The sequence below is a fragment of the Salmo trutta genome, chromosome 4, assembly GCF_901001165.1.
Source record: "Salmo trutta chromosome 4, fSalTru1.1, whole genome shotgun sequence".
NCBI lineage: Eukaryota > Metazoa > Chordata > Actinopteri > Salmoniformes > Salmonidae > Salmo > Salmo trutta.
This window is the reverse complement of record NC_042960.1, coordinates 36096768-36117175: the sequence shown is the minus strand read 5'-3', so window position 1 is coordinate 36117175 and position 20408 is coordinate 36096768. Positions and strand designations below refer to the sequence as shown.

The 20408-nt window shown below is 41.1% G+C and overlaps 1 protein-coding gene across 3 annotated transcripts in view; it reads left to right on the top strand.

Moving 5' to 3' along the window:
* The first annotated feature begins 8274 nt into the window (after positions 1-8274).
* The window catches only part of LOC115192299 (rho GTPase-activating protein 39), a 167815-nt gene continuing 155681 nt past the window's right edge, over positions 8275-20408 (top strand). For all 3 annotated transcript variants that reach the window (XM_029750631.1, XM_029750630.1, XM_029750632.1), the window contains exon 1: positions 8275-8460. In XM_029750631.1, coding sequence (XP_029606491.1) covers positions 8450-8460 — 11 coding nt within the window. In that variant the 5' untranslated portion in view covers positions 8275-8449. The remainder of the gene's footprint in view (positions 8461-20408) is intronic.

Below are 20408 nucleotides of genomic sequence, written 5' to 3'. Positions count from 1 at the left end.
TACCGGATGAGCTAAATGCCTTCTATGCTCCCTTTGAGACAAGCAACACTGAACCATGAGTGAGAGCACCAGCTGTTCTGGACAACTGGGTGATCACACCCTCAATAGCCGATGTGAGTAAGACCTTTAAACAGGTTAACATTCACAAGGCCACAGGGCCAGACGTACCAGCATGTGTCTTCACTGACATTTTCAACCTCTCCTTGACTCAGTCTGTAATATGTACATGTTTCAAGCAGACCACCATAGTCCTTGTGCCCAAGAACACCAATGTAACCTATCTAAATGACTATTGCCCCGTAGCACTCACATCTGTAGCTATGAAATGCTTTGATAGGCTAGTCATGGCTAACATCAACACCATCATCCCAGACACCCTGGACCCACTCCAATTTGCATACTGCCCCAACAGATCCACAGATCACGCAATCTCTATTGCACTCTACATTGCTCTTTCTCAATTGTACAAAAGGAACACCAAGTGAGAATGCTGTTCATTGACTACAGCTTAGTGTTCAGCACAAAGTTTCCTCCAAGCTCATCACAAAGCTAAGGACCCTGAAACTGAACACTCTGCAACTGGATCCTGGACTTCCTGACGGGATGCCCCCAGGCGGTGAATGTAGGCACCAACACATCCGCCACAATTACCCTCAACACAAGGGCCCCTCATGGGTGCGTGCTTAGTCCCCTGCTGTACTCCCGGTTCACCCACAACTGCGTGGACGTGTACGACTCCAACACCATCATTAAGTTTGCCAATGACACAACGGTGGTAGGCCTGATCACTGATAATGATGAGACATCCTATAGGGAGGAGGTCAGAGACAACAACCTCTCTCTCAACATCAGCAAGACAAAGGAGCTGATTGTGGACCACAGGAAACGGAAGGCCGATCACACCCCCATTCACATCAACGGGCTGAAGTGGAGCGGGTCGAGAGTTCCTTGGTGTCCACATCACTAAGGATCTATCATTGTCTAAACACACCAACACAGTCATGAAGAGGGCATGACAACGCCTCTTCCTCCGCAGGAGGCTGAAAAGATTTGGCATGGGCTCTCCGATCCTCAAAAAGCTATACAGCTGCGCTATTCCGAATATTTTACTAACTGCATCATCGCTTGCAATGGCAACTGCCTGGCATCCGACCGCAAGGCGGTCTATAGCAGGTGATGTCAGAGGAAGGTCCTAAAAATTGTCAAAGACTCCAGCCACCCAAGTCATAGACTGTTCTTCTCTGATAGCGCACGGCAAGCAGTACCGATGCACCAAGTATGGAACCAACAGGACTCTGAACAGCTTCTACCACCAAGCCATACGACTGCTAAATAGTTAGTTAAATTGTTAACCAAATAGCTACCTGGACCATCTGCATTTACCATTTTTGCACTAACTTTTTTTTACCCATCACATACGCTGCTGCTACTGTTTACTATCTGTCACTTTATTCCTGGCTATATGTACATATCTACCTAAATGACCTCATACCCCTGCACATCGACTCAGTACTGGTACCCATTGTATATAGCCAAGTTATCGTTACTCATTGTGTATTTATTATTACTTTTTTATTACGTGTTTTTACTTTTCTATTATTTCTCTATTCTCTTTCTCTCTGCATTTTTTTGCAAAGGGCCTGTAAGTATTTCGCTGTTAGTCCACACCTGTTGTTTACAAAGTATGTGACAAATTAAATTCGATTTGATTTGAATACATCACAGTCAATGGGAAAAGATGAGGGTTAACCAATTGATGCTTATGTCAATATATTTGCATTCAATGGGAAAAGATTAGTGTCACGGTGTTGACACTTATGTCAATACATTTGCAGTCAATGGGAAAATATGAGTGTCAACCTATTGAAGCTTATGTCAATACATTGCATTCAATAGGAAAAGATTTGTCAACCAATTGATGCGTATGTCAATACATTGCATTCAATGGCAAAAGATGAGTATCAAAGGGTTGACGCTTATGTCAATACATTGCTGTCAATGGGAAAAGATGAGTGTCATCCAACTGATACTTATGTCAATACATTGCATTCAATGGCAAAAAAATGTGTCACAGGGTTGATGTTTATGTCAATACATTCCCATTCAATGGGAAAAGATGAGTGTCAACCAATTGACGGTTATGTCAATACGTTCCAGTTAATGGGAAAATATGAAAAGACATCTCTCTCTCTCTGTCTCTCCTGCTCTGTTTCTATTCTCTTACTCCCCCTCTCCGTGTCTCTCTGTTCTCTCTCCCCTCCTCTCATCTCTCTATATCCCTCTTCAAGACCATTGTGTCAAATGGAGGTAGAGAGAAGGGGGTGAGAGAATGGAAGGGGGAGGAGGGAGATAGAGAAGGGGGAGAGTGAGGGAGGGAGAGAGAGAAAGGGAGATGGTGAAGGAGGGGGAGAGAGGAGAGAGGGGAGAGAGAGAGTCAACAGACATACAGAGGTTGGACAGAGGAGGAAGAGAGAGGAGGGAGAGGGAGAGGTGGGAGATAGGAGGGAGAAAGAGAAATATAGACAATAGAGAGAGGGAGAGAGAGAGAAAGATAAATATAGAAAATAGAGAGAGGGAGAGAGAGAGAAAGAAATAGAGAGAAGGAGGGCAAGAGAGGGTGAGAGGGTGTAGGGGGTGAAAGAAGGGGGAGGGAGAGAGAAGAGGAGGGGGGATAAAAAGGAGGTACAGAGAAAGACACAAAGTGAGGCAAAGAGAATGAAAAGGAATGAGATAGGGAGGAAGGGAGCACGAGAAGAGAGAGACAGCAAGAGGGTGGATTAGAGAATATACAGTGAGCTCCAAAAGTATTTGGACAGTGACACATTGTTTGTTATTTTGGCTCTGTACTTTGGATTTGAAGTGGGGAAATGACTATGAGGTTAAGGTACAGACTGTCAGCTTTAATTTAAGGGAATTTTCATACATATCGGGTGAGACATTTTGAAATTATACCGTTGAGTGATAAGTGAGAAAGTTAGAGACACACAAATATCATACCCCTTAGACATGCTAACCTCTCACCATAACAAGGGGAGGTTTGCATTTTGGGGGGGGCATGATATTTATGCTGCTGTAATCATTATTCACGATTCATTCAGGATTATCTGTAATCATTGTAGCATCCACAATGTGGACGGGTTCAGAAACATATTCTGTTCTTATTTACAGTAAAAATGACACAATACATTACATACCATTCATTTCTATTGGGCTCAAAATAATCTGAAACACAAACAAAACAAACAGCAAATGCAGAACCGGTTCACCCAATATGGAGGAAAATCAAATCAAATCAAATTGTATAAGTCACATGCAAATTGTATTAGTCACACTGTTGACATATACAACAGTTGTCGACCTTTCAGTGAAATGCTTACTTACGAGCCCATTCCTAACAGTGCAGAGTTTTGCTAAATAATAAAACAAAACAATAACGAGGCTATATACAAGGAGTACCAGCACTGAGTCAATATGCAGGGGTACGAGGTAGTTGATGTAATACAGTATGTACATGTCGGCAGGGGTAAAAGTGACTACGCTATCAGGAAATAGCATCACAGAAAATAGTTACACAATAACGAGGCAATATACAAGGAGTACTGGTATCGAGTCAATGTGCAGGGGTAAGAGGTAGTTGAGGTAATTACCGTAAATTCCAGACTATAAGCCGCAACTTTTTTCCCAGGCTTTGAACCTCGCGGCTTAAACAATGACGCGGCTAATATATGGATTTTTCCCGCTTTCAATTTTTTTTTCTCCAAAAAAACACATTCTGTGACGTGCTCAGTTTTTTGGCGGCATGAAGCTTTCATTAGACCAATGAAATTGCCGAACGGGTTAAGGTCAAACAACTTTTTTGTTTACTGTTTAGATTAAATCGAGCGCTCTCAAACTTCCCATCATTCTGATTACGGTAGTCATTTTGTCACCCTCATCATGGCAAAGACACGGAGAAATGCATATGATGCAGCTTTCAAGTTGAAGGCGATTGATCTGGCTGTTGGAAAAGGAAATAGAGCTGCTGCACGGGAGCTTGGTCTTAATGAGTCGATGATAAGACGTTGGAAACAGCAGCGTGAGGAATTGACTCAGTGCAAAAAGACAACTAAAGCTTACCACTAATTTTTTATTTTTTGTTACAAGCCGTGTTTCGTTAAAGCCTATTTATTTTTGTTACAAGTCGTGTTTCGTTAAAGCCTATTTATTTTTGTTACAAGCCGTGTTTCGTTAAAGCCTATTTATTTTTGTTACAAGTCGTGTTTCGTTAAAGCCTATTTATTTTTGTTACAAGCCGTGTTTCGTTAAAGCCTATTTATTTTTGTTACAAGTCGTGTTTCGTTAAAGCCTATTTATTTTTGTTACAAGCCGTGTTTCGTTAAAGCCTGTGTAAAGTTAATTTGTTTCAATGTACCGGTAGGCACCTGCGACTTATAGACATGTGCGGCTTATTTATGTTCAAAATAATATTTGTTTTTCAATTCAGTGGGTGCGGCTTATATTCAGGAGCGCTTAATTGTCCGGAAATTACGGTAAAGTAAAACAGTATGTGTATGTGGGTAGGGGTAAAAGTGACTAGGCAATCAGGATATATAATAAACAGTAGCAGCAGCAGCATATGTACAGTGTGTCTATGTGTGTGTGTGTGTGTGTGTGTGTGTGTGTGTGTGTGTGTGTGTGTGTGTGTGTGTGTGTGTGTGTGTGTGTGTGTGTGTGTGTGTGTGTGTGTGTGTGTGTGTGTGTGTGTTGGAGTGTCAGTGTAGTATGTGTGAGTGTGTGGGTAGAGCCATTGCAAGAGAGTCAGTGCAAAACAATTAAGACAAATAATTAAATAATAAAGGGTGTCAATGTAAATTGTCCAGGTAACCATTTGATTAACTGTTCAGCAGACTTATGGCTTTGGGGTAGAAGGTATTCAGGTGCCTTTTGGTCACAGACTTGGCGCTCTGGTACCGCTTGCCGTGCGGTAGCAGAGAGAACACTATGACTTGGGTGGCTGGAGTCTTTGAATATTTTTGGGGCCTTCCTCTGACACTGCCTGGTATATAGGTTCTGGATGGCAGGGAGCTCAGCTCCAGTGATGTACTGGGCCGTACGCACTACCCTCTGTAGCGCCTTGTGGTCAGATGCCGAGCAGTTGCCATACCAAGCGGTGATGCAGCCAGTCAAGATGCTCTCAATGGTGCAGCTGTAGATTCTTTTGAGGATTTGAGGGCCCATGCCAAATTCTTTCAGCCTCCTGAGGGGGAAGAGGTATTGTTGTACCCTCTTCATTACTGTGTTGGTGTGTTTGAACTGTGATAGGTCCTTAGTGATGTGGACACAGAGGACCTTGAAACTCTTGGTCCGCTCTAATACAGCCCCGTCGATGTGAATGAGGGCGTGTTAGGCCCTCCGTTTCCTGTAGTCCACAATAAGCTCTTAAGTCTTGCCAACTTTGAGGGAGAGGTTGTTGTCCTGGCACCACACTGCTAGGTATCTGATCTCCTCCCTATAGGCTGTCTCATCGTGGTCAGTGATCATGCCTACCACCGTCGTTTTGTCGGCAAACTTAATTATGGTGTTGGAGTTGTGCACGGCCACACAGTCATGGGTGAACAGGAAGTACAGCAGGGGACTGAGAATGCACCAATGAGGGGCCAGAATGGCGTACGTGTTGTTGCATACTCGTCAGGAAGTCCAAGATCCAGTTGCAGAGGGAGGTGTTCAGTCCAAGGGTCCTTAGCTTGGTGATGAGCTTGGAGGGCACTATGGTGTTGCGCTACGCTGTAGTCAGTGAACAGCATTCTCATTTAGGTGTTCCTCAAATTAATGCTGACAGTCTGCACTTCATCCTCAAATTCATTGAATCATTTCAAATCCAAAGTGTTGGAGTACAGAGCCCCAAAATTGTTTTGGTACAGAGCCAGGGTGAGAATTAGTGCGCTTAAAGAAATTGAAATCACTTATTTAGCCTTGCCATAACAAAAGGATTGAATACTTATTGACTCAAGACATTTCAGCTTTCAAGACATTTCAGCTTTCAAGACATTTCAGCTTTCCTTTGTAATTAATTTGTAAACATTTTGAAAAACATTCTACTTTGACATTATGGGATTTTGCGTGTAAGCCAGTGACAAAAAAATCTCTGTTTAATCATTTTTAAATTCAGTCTGTAACAGAACAAAATGTGGAAAAAGTCAAGCTGTGAATACTTTCTTAAGGCACTGTAATTTCACCACCATGTTTTAGTTTATTGTATGTTTAAGATTATTTTCTTATAGTCTAACTGTCTGTATTAATCTGAGTGTGTCACATACTTAATGTACATTTTAAATCAATTTCATTGACTAAACAGTATTATTTCAATTTTTAGGCAAAGACAACTGCCTTCAACATCAGCTCAGAGGCCTCCATCATTATTAAAACACCAAGCTTCATGGATGTGATTGCCCAGTTCAGTGACAGTGACCTTCTGAAGCGCAACATGATTGCTTGTATAGACAGTATCTCTGTGTGGAGATATCAATCAGTCAGATGATCAATCATTTATTCAATCAACTCAGGGGTCATAGTCAGACTCACCTTTGGTTAGTGATTTTACTTTACTTGTACTAATCAAGTCATCTAATAAAGGAGATAAGGGAAGTTTTGTCCAGCAAGTTAATATTCTAGATTATTTACTGAGCAGTTATGTAAACAGTTTTTTTATATATCATAATGATTTTCACCATTTATAATCAAGAAAATGCTGACTTCCCCTCTCTTTCACCCCCCCTATCTCTCTCTCTACAGCGACATCCTTAACGTCCCTGGACTTGTGCGGATTTGAGAAGGAGAATATCTGTGGGATGATTCAGGATCCTGGCGAGAAGGCTCAGTGGAAACATAGACACAGACAGTGTGGCTGGGGGACCCAACACTGACTACAACAAAATGGGCTAATGTGAAGGCAAGAAACCTGGTCTCAGAGTATTTCGTATTATTCTGTACCCAAATCCGAGACACTCCATTTAGTATGATATTTTGTCATGTAAAATTATGAGTAGGGTAGGTTACTTTCTAAAAATAATCCGTTACAGTTATTAGTTACCTATCCAAAATTGTAATCGGTAACATTTGGATTACGTTTTGATTACTTTTGGATTACTTCTCCCTTAAGAGGCATTAGAAGAAGGCAAATGATCCATCAAATGCATTTGGTGTGTCATTATAGTGGTCTCTGACTGGTGGTCAGACTTACAAAAAAATTAAAATAGCACCTTTTTTCAATGCTGAATTGAATGCCATTGAGAACAGAAAGGTGTCATAATGTTTTTTATTCTGCAAACATCATTTCAGAATTTTATAAGTAATCCAAGAAGTAATCATCTATTTTTTGAAAGTATTTGTAATCTGATTACAATATTTTTGCTGGTAATGTAACTGATTACAGTTTTTTGTAATCAGAGTACATGTAATCAGTTTCTCCCCAACCCTGATTATGAGACATAAAGAGCACTGGGGCAGAAGCAAATTTCACTTGGCAATCAGGGCTGTGGAGTTGGCTGTAACCCACATGAGCACTAGAGAGCGCTGTTTTCACACTCTTCGGGCTCCAGACACATGGCAGCAGATGCCCATCATTAGCACCCATTGATTGATATTGTTAGCACTCCAGCCCACAGCTGAGCACTGTCTCTCACACCCTCAGAGCTGTGAACAAATTCATGTAGTATATGAAATTGAGGTACCCGCGGCCCTCACCAATCAAACTTCCAACCATCCAGAAGGGGGGAAATATGATTTCAGATAGGAAGTCTAACTTTCTAGAAACTACCAAATTATCTTTCAAAAATGTGAACTTCGTCTTCAGTGGGAGAGTCGACCTAATAGTCAAGCATTTTTCTTTATTTAACTAGGGAAGTCAGCTAAGAACAAATTCATATTTACAATGATGGCCTAGGAACAGTGGGTTAACTGTCTTGTTCAGGGGCAGAAAGACAGATTTTTACGTTGTCAGCTCGGGGATTCGATCTAGCAACATTTATGGTTACTGCCCCAACGCTATAACCACTAGGCTACTTGCAGTAGTCGGCCTATGGATGAAAGTTGAATGAATGAATGTTGTATTTTGTTGGGAGTGGTTTTACTTGAACACTACAGCTGCCAAGAGGTTTCGACCTCTATGGCACAGATGTTGTTGGGGTTTGTTGTTGTTGCATTCTAATATACATTTCTATGCTCGGGATCATGGCGTTACTGTGCTGCTATGGACATGCAGTTCGTGCGCTCTATGTTGAAACTGCGTGACGTCAGGTCAGTGACGGAGAAGCCGGGATGCAAGCAATTCGTTCTAGGAGAGAGTGCGTGCATGATATTCCATCCAGGAGAGTGCGACCAGTTCGCTGACTGCGGCGACAGCGATTTCGGCAACATGGGTAACGTTGTGGGGATTATTACTAACGGATTTTAATTGGGAGCGACCGGAAAAATGGCAGAGAGGTAAGCCAAACTATTTATATTCTAACATCGCTGGTGTGTCCAAGGAAATGTATTTCGTAGCGATGCTTCTTCGTTGGCGAGTTTAGCCAGGATAGCTGGTAGTTTTTCTTCGCTAGCTTACGTTACCGGGCAATGATTTGAGCTATCTTGCCTCTCGGTCAGTTTATTCGTTTATGTGGTAACTTAATGTTACTCCCCTTGTCATCTTTACCGGGTAACTCGATGACTTTTTCTGTCAAACCCTTCGGTGTGTGTAACTCAAGATCCAGCGGCACGACCAGCATCTGTTTCTGTGTGAGGGTGTTGCATCCCTGTGATTGAATGCACCTGTCTTTTCCCTCAGCCTTGAATCTCATCTGGCCACACAAGCACCTACAGGCTGTTTTGACTTTGATATGCTTTATCTGAAACCAGAGCTAGTGAAAATTGTGTTATTACGCATTTATGGGTTTGTTATTACACCGGTATGATGGGTATTTATGCAGGACTAGCTATCCAAATCTCAGCATTTCGATGTCTAGTCAGCCACCCCGAGACGTGATGGAGGCAGCACCGAGGTAAAATGTGTTTTATATTGGATATTCGGTGGTTATTCGGTTTTATCTTGTCAATCGCTATTGAACCAAGCATGCCATGACTATGAACGTGTTTATATTCTGAAGGAAGGGGTGGATGGAGAACAAGCCACACCTTTGAATTCGCAAATCTGTTTTAATTCTCAACAAAGCTTGCTATGACTATGGAAATGATATAATCGGAAGAATCCTGATCATCCTATGCTTTGTTGTTTAAGAAATATTGAAATCCCCTCCAAAATACAAATTCTATAGAAAAAAGGACATGGACTTATCTTCATCCTCCCCTGATTCAGAATTTACAGTGTTTTTCCACATTTGTTTTGCATTACAGCTTGAATTTAAAATGGGTTCAATAGAGATTTTGTGTCACTGGCCTACACACAATACCCCATAATGTCAAAGTGGAATAATATATACAGTACCAGTCAAAAGTTTGGATGCACCTACTCATTCAAGGGGTTTTCTTTATTTTTTACTATTTTCTACATTGTAGAATAATAGTGAAGACATCACAACTAGGAAATAACACATATGGAATCATGTAGTAACCGAAAAAGTATTAACCTCTCTGGGGGGGTGGGACGCTGCCGTCCCACCTGGCCAACATCCAGTGAAATTACAGAGCGCCAAATTCAAAAACAGAAAAACTCATTATAAAAATTCATGAAACATACAAGTGTTATACATCGGTTTAAAGATCCACTTCTTGTTAATCCAACCATGGTGTCAGGTTTCAAAAAGACTTTACGGCGAAAGCAAACAATGCGATTATCTGAGAACAGCGCCCAGCAGACAAATCATTACAAACAGTAACCAGCCAAGTAGACGAAGTAACAAAAGTCAGAAATAGCGATAAAATTAATCACTTACCTTTGATGATCTTCATATGGTTACACTCACAAAACTCCCAGTTACCCAATAAATGTTCATGTTGTTCAATCAAGTCCCTCTTTATATCCAAAAACCTCCGTTTTGTTAGCTTGTTTTTTTTCCAGTAAAACAGTGTCTCAAACAACATCCGGTGAAATTGCAGAGCGTGAAACTCAACAAAACAGAAATTCTCATAATAAACTGTCACGTCCTGACCAGTAAAGGGGTTATTTGTTATTGTAAGTTTGGTCAGGACGTGGCAGGGGGTGTTTGTTTTATGTGTTTCAGGGTTTTTTGGTTAATGTTCTATGTTAGTCTATTTCTATGTCTGTGTCTAGTTATTCTATTTCTATGTTTAGTTTATTGGGTTGACCTTCAATTGGAGGCAGCGGTTCCTCGTTGCCTCTAATTGAAGGTCCTATTTAGTAGGGGTGTTTTTTCATGGGTTTTTGTGGGTAGTTGTTCCGTATGTAAGCTGTGTTCCTTACAGGACTGTTTCTCGTCGTTGTTTTGTATTCAGTGTTTATTTTGGTTTTCTTCACAATAAAGAAGATGAGTATTCACATTCCCGCTGCGCCTTTGTCCCATCCTTACGACGAACGTGACATAAACATACATAAAAGATACAAATGTTATACACCAGTTTAAAGAAACTTCTTGTTAATCCAACCGGTGTGTCAGATTTCAAAAATGTTTTACGGGCGAAAGCAAACCATGCGATTATCTGAGAACAGCGCCCAGCAGACAAATCATCACAAACAGTTAGCAGCCAAGAAGAGGAGTAACAAAAGTCAGAAATAGCGATAAAATGTATCCCTTACCTTTGATCTTCATATGGTTGCACTCCAAAGACTCCATGTTACACAATAAATGTTTGTTTTGTTCGATAATGTCCCTCTTTATGTCCAAAAACCTCTGTTTTGTTGGTGCGTTTTGTTCAGTATTCCATTGGAACAAAGCGCGGCCACAAAAGACAGACAAAAAATAAAAAAAGTACCATAAAGGTTCGTAGAAACATGTCAAACGATGTTTATAATCAATCCTCAAGTTGTTTTTGTCATAAATAATCGATAATATTTCAACCGGACAAAAGCTTCGTCAATAGAAAAGGAGAAACAAGAAAGGCGCGTTTCCGATCACGCGCTGGTTTCATGTCTGGAAATGTCCACTGTCCACTCATTGAAAGTGCTGTTTCTCCCTCATTTTTCAGAGTAAAAGCCTGAAACAATGCCTAAAGACTGGCCAGATGTTGTGGAAGGCATAGAGATTGTGAACTGCGTCATAAGTCTTTGTATGGTGGATAGGCTTTCAATGGTAAAACAGGCATTTCAAAATAAAGGCACTTCTTGGATGGAGTTTCCTCAGGTTTTCACCTGCCATATCAGTCCTGTTATACTCACAAACATTATTTTAACAGTTTTGGAAACTTTAGAGTGTTTTCTATCCAAATCTACCACTTATATGCAGATCCTAGCTTCTGGACCTGAGTAGCAGGCAGTTTAATTTGAGCATGCTTTTCATCCAAAATTCAGAATGCTGCCCCCTACCCTAGTAAGGTTTTAAACAAATCAAAATATATTTTAGATTCTTCAAAGTAGCCACCCTTTGACTTGAAGACAGCTTTGCACACTCTTGGCATTCTCTCAACCAGCTTCACCTGGAATGCTTTTCCAACAGTCTTCCAACAGGCTTTTTCAACAGTCAGAGTTCCCACATATGCTGAGCACTTGTTGGCTGCTTTTCCTTCACTCTGTGGTCCACCTCATCCCACACCATCTCAATTAGGTTGAGGTTGTGTGATTGTGGAGGCCAGGTGATCTGAAGCAGCACTCCATCACTCTCCTTCTTGGTCAAATAGCCCTTACATAGCCTGGAGGTGTGTTGGGTCATTGTCCTGTTGAAAAACAAATGATAGTCACACTAAGCGCAAACCAGATGGGATGGCATGTCACTGCAGATTGCTGTGATAGCCATGCTGGTCAAGTGTGCCTTGAATTCTAAATAAATCACAAACAGTGTCACCAGCAAAGCACCCCCACACCATCACACCTACTCCTCCATGCTTCACGGTGGGAACCACACATGCGGAGATCATCTGTTCACCTACGCTGCGTCTCACAAAGACACGGCGGTTGAAACCAAAAATCTCAAATTTGGACTCATCAGACCAAAGGGCAAATTTCCACCGGTCTAATGTCCATTGGCCATGTTTTTTAACCAAGCAAGTCTTTTCTTATTATTTGTGTCCTTTAGTAGTGGTTTCTTTGCTGCAGTTTGACCATGGGCTCCTGAGTGGTGCAGTGGTCTAAGGCACTGCACCACTGCACCAGTGCAAGATGAGTCACTGCAATCCTGGGTTTGAATCCAGGCTGCATCACATCCAGCTGTGATTAGGAGTCCCATAGGGTGGTGCACAATTGTCCCAGTGTCGTCCAGGTTTGACTGGGGTAAGCTGTCATTGTAAATAAACATTTGTTCTTAATTGACTTGCCTGGTTATATTTAAATGGCCTGATTCACACAGTCTCTTCTAAACAGTTGATTTTGAGATGTGTCTGTTACTTGAACTCTAAAGCATTTATTTGGGCTGCAATTTCTGAGGCTGGTAACTCGAATTAACTTATTCTCTGCAGCAGAGGTAACTTGGGGTCTTCCTTTCCTGTGGCGGTTCTCATGAGAGCCAGTAATCATAACACTTGATAGTTTTTGCGACTACGCTTGAAGAAACTTTCGAAGTTCTTGAAATATTCTGGATTGACTGACCTTCATGTCTTATAGTAATGATGGACTGTCATTAGGGTTGCACATTTTGGGAAATATTCAGAGGTGGAAACTTTCCGTGGGAATTAACGGGAGGGAATACATGGGAATTAACGGGAATATATGGAAATTAATATTAATACCATTTAAATGTATTTTTGTTTTTTGCATTGGATATATTTACCATATCATATGGAGACAGAAACATAAACCTTAAACCTTATCAAGTAGACATAATTGCAAATGATTAAATCCTTCCAATAGAAAAAAACAAAAAAACAATTTAGTTACGAATTTAACTTTAATTAAATGAGTTGACTCTTCACATGGGATGATTTCACTGAACAACAAAAGAAAGGGAATATTGAATGATCCCCAATGATCCATCGCATCTCCCAAAAACTTTTTCAACAAACATCTGTAAAATGATAGTCTGGAAACTAAAGCTTTGGTTGTCTTCTTCTCAGGCTTCCGTGTCTTCCCCCTGGACCTCCTCAATGTCCAACTCTTGAACATCGGACTCTGAGGCCTCATCTTTACTGTCACTTTCCAACCTTGTTGAGGATGGCTCGTTGTCAGGCTCAAAAAGCCTAAAATTTGCCCGGATGGCCACCAATTTTTAAACCTTTTATTGGTCAGCCTGTTGCGTGCTTTGGTGTATGTGTGTTCCCAAACAAGGACCAGTTGCGCTGTGAGGCGGCTGATGTTGGTGGGATTTGGAGGATGATGGAGGCAACAGGGGAAAGAGCCTAATATCCACAAAGTCCCTTCCACCAGGTGTCTGATGAGATATGTTGGCACGACTGCCATATTGCATCTCCATCCCAAAGCCCTTGCTTGGAAGTGTACTTTGCCAGACTGCCAAGAACCTTGCCCTCATTCAGATCAAGGTGGCGAGACATGGTAGTGATGACATCGTAGACCTTGTTGATCTCTGCATCAGACAGGATGCTCTTGCCAGCATACTTGGGGTCCAACATGTACGCTGCGGCGTGTATGGGCTTCAGGCAGAAGTCTTGATGTTTTTTTTTTGACAATATATTTCTTACTTCTTCACGCTTTTTGATGTATTTCAGATCTGCAGTTTCCTCTGCTTGGAGCAACAGTGAAGTGGACAGGGCAGTACGGATTTATTCTGCAAGCAGAGTCTGAACATCAGACAGGATGCCATTGTCTCCCTCAATCCATGCAATGGCTACTGCTATAGGTTTCAGGAGTTTCAGGCTGCTTACCACTCTCCCAAAATACATCATCCAGGAGGATCCTCTTGATGGGGCTGTCCATATCGGCAGACTGTGATATGGCCATTTCTTGGAGAGACTCCTTCTCCTCCAGGAGACTGTCAAACATGATGACAACACCACCCCAACGGGTGCCGCAGGGCAGCTTCAATGTGGTGTTCTTATTCTTCTCACTTGGCTTGGTGAGGTAGATTGTAGCTATAACTTGATGACCCTTCATATACCTAACCATTTCCTTGGCTCTCTTGTTGAGTGTATCCATTGTTTTCAGTGCCATGATGTCCTTGAGGAGCAGATTCAATGCATGAGCAGCACAGCCAAGGAGTGTGACGTGAGGGTAGGACTCCTCCACTTTAGACCAAGCAGCCTTCATGTTCGCAGCATTCTCTGTCACCAGTGCAAATACCTTCTGTGGTCCAAGGTCATTGATGACTGCCTTCAGCTTAACTGCAATGTAGAGATCGGTGTGTCTGTTGTCCCTTGTGTCTGTGCTCTTGTAGAATACTGGTTGAGGGGTGGCGATGATGTAGTTAATTATTCCTTGCCCACGAACATTTGACCACCCATCAGAGATGATTGCAATACAGTCTGCTTTCTCTATGATTTGCTTGACCTTCACTTGAACTCTGTTGAACTCTGCATCTAGCAAATTAGTAGATAAAGCATGTCTGGTTGGAGGGGTGTATGCTGGGCAAAGAACGTTCAGAAATCTCTTCCAGTATACATTGCCTGTGAGCATCAGAGGTGAATCAGTTGCATACACAGCTCGAGCAAGACATTCCTCAGAATTGTTCTCACTACGTTCCTCCATTGAGTCAAAAAAACTTCTGATTCCAGGAGGACCATGAACTGTTGCTATCGATAAGGTGTCTGATTCATGATTTTCACCTCGAATAGAAGTAGAGGGACTTTTGTCAGAGGTTGCTTGTTGTGAGCACTGAGGGAACTTTATGCACTTGGCCAGATGATTCTGCATCTTTGTTGCATTCTTCACATATGATTTGGCACAGTATTTGCAAATGTACACAACTTTTACTTCTACATTAGCTGCAGTGAAATGTCTCCACACATCAAGGCATAGGGTTGCTACTTTGAAGAATCTCAAATATAAAATATATTTAAATTTGTTGATTTTTTTTGTTGGTTACTACATGTTTCCATATGAGTTATTTGATAGTTTTGAAGTCTTCACTATTCTACAATGTAGAAAAGAGTTTAAATAAAGAAACTCTTGAATGAGTGGTTGTGTCCAAACTTTGACTGGCACTGTATATGTATTTTACAAATTACACAGAATAAAACCGTAAATGCAACATGTGAAGTGCTGGTCATATGTTTCATGAGCTGAAATAAAAGATCCCAGAAATGTTCTATACGCACAGAAAACATATTTCTCTAAAATGTGCACAAATTTGTTTACATCCCTTATAGTGAACATTTATCCTTTGTCAAGATAATCCATCCACCTCAAGATCTGGTTAAATATAATGATCATTACACTGGTGCACCTTGTGCTGGGGACAATAAAATGCCACTCTAAAATGTGCAGTTTTGTAACACAACACAATGCTACAGATGTCTGAAGTTTTGAGGGAGTGTGCAATTGGCATGTTGATTGCAGGAATGTCCACCAAAGCTGTTGCCAGAGAATTTAATGTTAATTAAATGCCTTCAACGTCATTTTAGCTGCCTTCAACGTCATTTTAGAGAATTTGTCAGTACGTCCAAATGGCCTCATAACTGCAGACCACGTGTAATCACGCCAACCAGGACTTCCACATGTGGCTTCTTCACCTGCGGGATTGTCTGGGACCAACCACCTGGACAGCTGATGAAGCTGAGGAGTATTTCTGTCATTAATAAAGCCCTTTTGTGGGGAAAAACTCTGATTGGCTGAGCCTGGTTCCCCAGTGGGTGGGCCTATGCCCTCCCGGGGCTATGACCTCCCGGGCCCACCCATGGCTGTGTGCCCCTGCCCAGTCATGTGAAATCCATAGATTAGGGCCTAATTAATTTATTTCAATTGAGTGATTTCCTTATATGAACTGTATCTCAGCAAAATCTTTGAAATTGTTGCATGTTGGCGTTTTGATTTTTGTTCAGTGTAATTAAAAAGGAAAAACTGAATTGTCTTGCGTCAATAGGTATTCAACCCCTTTCGTGTGCCAAGCCTAAATAAGTTCGGGAGTAAAAAGTTGCTTAACAAGTCACATAATAAGTTGCATCTACTCACTCTCTGTGCAATAATAGAGTTTAACATGATTTTTTTATGACTACCTCATGTCTGTACCACACACAGTACCACACGCAGTGAATTTAAAACACAGATTCAACCACAAAGACCAGGGAGGATTTCCAATGCCTCACAAAGAAGGGCACCTGTTGGTAGATGGGTAAAAAAAATATATCAATTTAATATCCATTTGATGACACTTTGGATGGTGTAGCAATACACCCAGTCACTACAAAGACACAGACATCCTTTCTAACAGTTGCTGGAGAGGAAGGAAACCTCTCAGGGATTTCACCATGAGGCCAATGGCGACTTTAAAACAGTTACAGAGTTTAATGGCGGTGATAGGAGAAAACTGAGGATGGATCAACAAAATTGTAGTTACTCCACAATACTAACCAAAATGACAGAGTGAGAAGAAAGAAGCCTGTACAGAATAAAAATATTCCAAAACATGCATCCTGTTTGCAATAAGGCACTACATTAAAACGGCAATAAATGTGGCAAAGCAATTAACTTTATGTCCTAAATACAAAGCGTTATGTTTGGGGCAAATCCAACAAAACACATCACTGAGTACCACTCTTATATTTTCAAGCATGGTGGTGGCTGTATCTGTCACGTCCTGACCAGTAAAGGGGTTATTTGTTATTATAGTTTGGTCAGGACGTGGCAGGGGGTATTTGTTTAGAGTGTTTCGGGGTTTGTTGGGCTATGTGTTTATGTAGAGGGGTGTTTGTTTAGAGTGTTACCGGGGTTTTTGGTTATGTTCTATGTTAGTATATTTCTATGTTCTGGTCTAGTCTTTCTAGTTCTATGTTTAGGGTTATTGGTTTGACCTTCAATTGGAGGCAGCTGTTCTTCGTTGCCTCTGATTGAAGGTCCTATATAGAGGGGTGTTTTTTTGTATGGGTTTTGTGGGAAGTTGTTTTTGCACTGCTGTGTTTAGCCTGCAAGACTGTCGAACTGGCGGTCGTTTTCGTTGTTTAATATGAGCACTCAACCTGCTGCGCCTTGGTCTACTACATACGATGGCTGTTACAGTATCATGTTATGGGCATGCTTGTCATTGGCAAGGACTAGGTATTTCTTTTGTTGATAAAAATAAAACAAATAGAGCTCAGTAAAGGTAAAATCCTAGAGGAAAACCTGGTTCAGTCTGCTTTCCAACAGACACAGACAATTTCACCTTTCAGCAGGACCTTAAAAACAAGGCAAAATATTTACTGGAGTTGCATACCGAGACGATATTAAATGTTCCTGAGCGGCCTAGTTACTGTTTTGACTGAAATCGGCTTGAAAATCTATGGCAAGACTTGAAAATTGCTGTCTAACAATGATTAACAATCAACTTGACAGAGCTTGAAGAATTGAAAAAAGAATCATGTGCAAATTTTGTTCAGTCCAGGTGTGCAAAGCTAATAGACTTACCCAGAAAAATGCACAGCCTCCACAAAATAGAAATCATACATAGTGGATAATGCAGGGGAATCTATTCTAAATGGCATGTCGTGATTCTTTTTGTTTTTTAAAGCTTGAATTTTGATTCAGAATATATTATTTTCATAGTAATGACACACTTTGTTTAACAGGTATTAAAGATTGAAATCCAGAAGAACAAATGTATACTTGTGTATTTTAAAGGCATGGAGTTCTCTCCATCCTCCCCAGATTCAGAATATATCATTTTCATAATCGTGGCACGTTTTGTTTAAGAGCTATTGAAGATTGAAATCCAGAAAATGTTTAAATAAGTCCTACCAAACAAATGCATGTATTTTTCTCGATCCTCCCCTTATTCAGAACATATCATTTTCACAGTCATGGTATGTTTGGTTTAATAGCTATTGAAGACTGAAAGCAGAAGAAAAAAATATATTTCAAAAATCTGTAAAAAATTAGGCCCACCCCAAAAAATAAACATAAACAAAGGTGTGGATTTTTCACCATCCTTCCCAGATTCAGAAAACATCACTTTCATAATAGTCATGGCAGACTTTGTTTGAGAGCTATTGAAGATTGAATTTGTTTTATATATGTTTATATATTTTTTTAATATATTTTTTAAGATGTGGATTGTTCTCCATCCACCCCTCATTCAGAAAATAAACTTTTCTTAGTCATGGCATTCTTGGTTCAATAGCTTTTGACAGGAGAAAACCGAGTATCCACCGAATATCCAATTTACATTTTTTTACCTGATCTAAGGCAGCTAGAGCTAGCAAAAAATGTGGAGCAGAAGGAACCCGACACCGAGGATTCCACGTCTAGAACCCTAGAACACTTCTATTTGTCCTCTCGCTCAGCCAGCTATGAGCTATTCCAAAAATGTAAAAACACCTGTTTACATGGTACTTCAAATAACAAAAGTCTACACACGCTCTACCTGCCTTGGTGTGTTTTTAGTGAGGTTCGCTATATGAATGGAGATTAGATTACGTTGGATGACAGAAAGAGACACTGAGCGCCAAACCTATCCATTCTCTCCCTCAGCAAGCCCACCAGGCAGAATTATAAATTGATACCTATTCAATTTCTGTTGCAGGGCTCATTCACCCGTATGTAAATCACAACTGTCATTTTTATCGTGATGGGCAGGCATAGACCTTTATGCAAATTCAAGCATATTCATCAAACAGAGAGAGAGTGAAAGCTCACTGGCTCTGACTTGTGCTTCGATATCAGCCACCGGTGGCGGGAGGGAGGCTCGGGGACGGGAGAGGGAGGGAGACCTCCATGGCTTTACCGGCTCACTCGTGCAGAATTGGGTTTTCTAATGTCACAGTTAATGAGGTGAATGCATGGCATTCTCAGTGGCGTGTTTGCCCAGATTGGAATGGAGAAATCTAGAGTAGATTATGTAATTTCAACGTATTTGCGAGGAGCTGAATTGGCTGTCCCTTGCTATTTTCCACTGCAGTATTATGGCATGGGGTTTATCACAATATTTTCCCTCTCGGCAGCAGCATTGGAATAGAAAGCCTACGTAGTGGATCATGCAGGGGAATCTATTCTAAATGGCATGTCGTGTAGCCTATGGGTTCATGGTGATTCCTTATTTTTTTAAATCGTGGATTTTGATTCAAAATATATAATTGTCAGTCATGGCAGGCTTTGTTTGTGAGCTATTGAAGAGGGCTAAGGGCAATTTGACCAAAGAGAGCCACAGTGTGTTATATGTGCAAAAGTACTATCTCACAACTCGATGAAACCTTCACTCTTGCGCAGACATTTAGAAACAAAACATGCCAATTTGAAAAATAAGCCATAGGAGTTTTTTGAGCGAGAATTAAGACGACTTTCAAGTAGTAAGACATAAAAGCAACAGATACCATTAATAAGAAGGGGCTAGAAGCATCTTATATGGTGAGCTACTGAGTGGCTAGGACAGGCAAGCCCCATACTATTGTGGAGGACTTAGTTCTTCCTGCTGCCGCAGATATGGCTGGGAAAATGCTGGGGGAAAAGGCCAAAAAAACTATACAGACAATTTCTTCATCAAACAACACTGTTTCATGATGCATCAGTGACATGGCAGATGTTTTTAAACAATTTCTGCTTCACATACAAGCCAGTGAATTCTGTGCGTTACAGCTGGATGAGTCAACAGACGTAACGGACATATACCAGCTCCTGGTATATGTCCGTTACGTTTATGGGGGGTCAATTAAGGAAGACATCCTCTTCTGGAAACCAGGACAACAGGAGAAAATATTTTTTAAAGTACTGGACAGCTTTGTGACATCAAATGGACTTTGATGGTCAAGATGTATTGGTATCTGTACTGATGGCGCAAAAGCCATGAAAGGGAGACATAGTGGAGTGGTAACACGTGTGCAAGCAGTTGTTCCCGATGCCACTTGGGTACACTGCAGCATCCACCGAGAGGCTCTTGCTGCCAAGGGAATGCCTGACAGCTTGAACGATGTTTTGGACACTACAGTGAAAATGGTTAACTTTGTTAAAGCAAGGCCTCTCGTGTATTTTCTGCACTATGCAATGATATGGGCAGCGACTGTGTAATGCTTTTACAACATACAGAAGTGCGCTGGTTATCAAGGGGCAAAGTATTGACAAATTTTTTTGAATTGAGAGACAACCTTAAAGTTTTCTTTACTGACCATAATTTTCACTTGTCTGACCACTTGCATGATGACAAGTTTCTCACACGACTGGCCTATATGGGTGATGTTTTTTCTCGCCTGAATGATCTGAGTCTAGGATTACAGGGACTCTCCGCAACTATATTCAATGTGCGGGACAAATT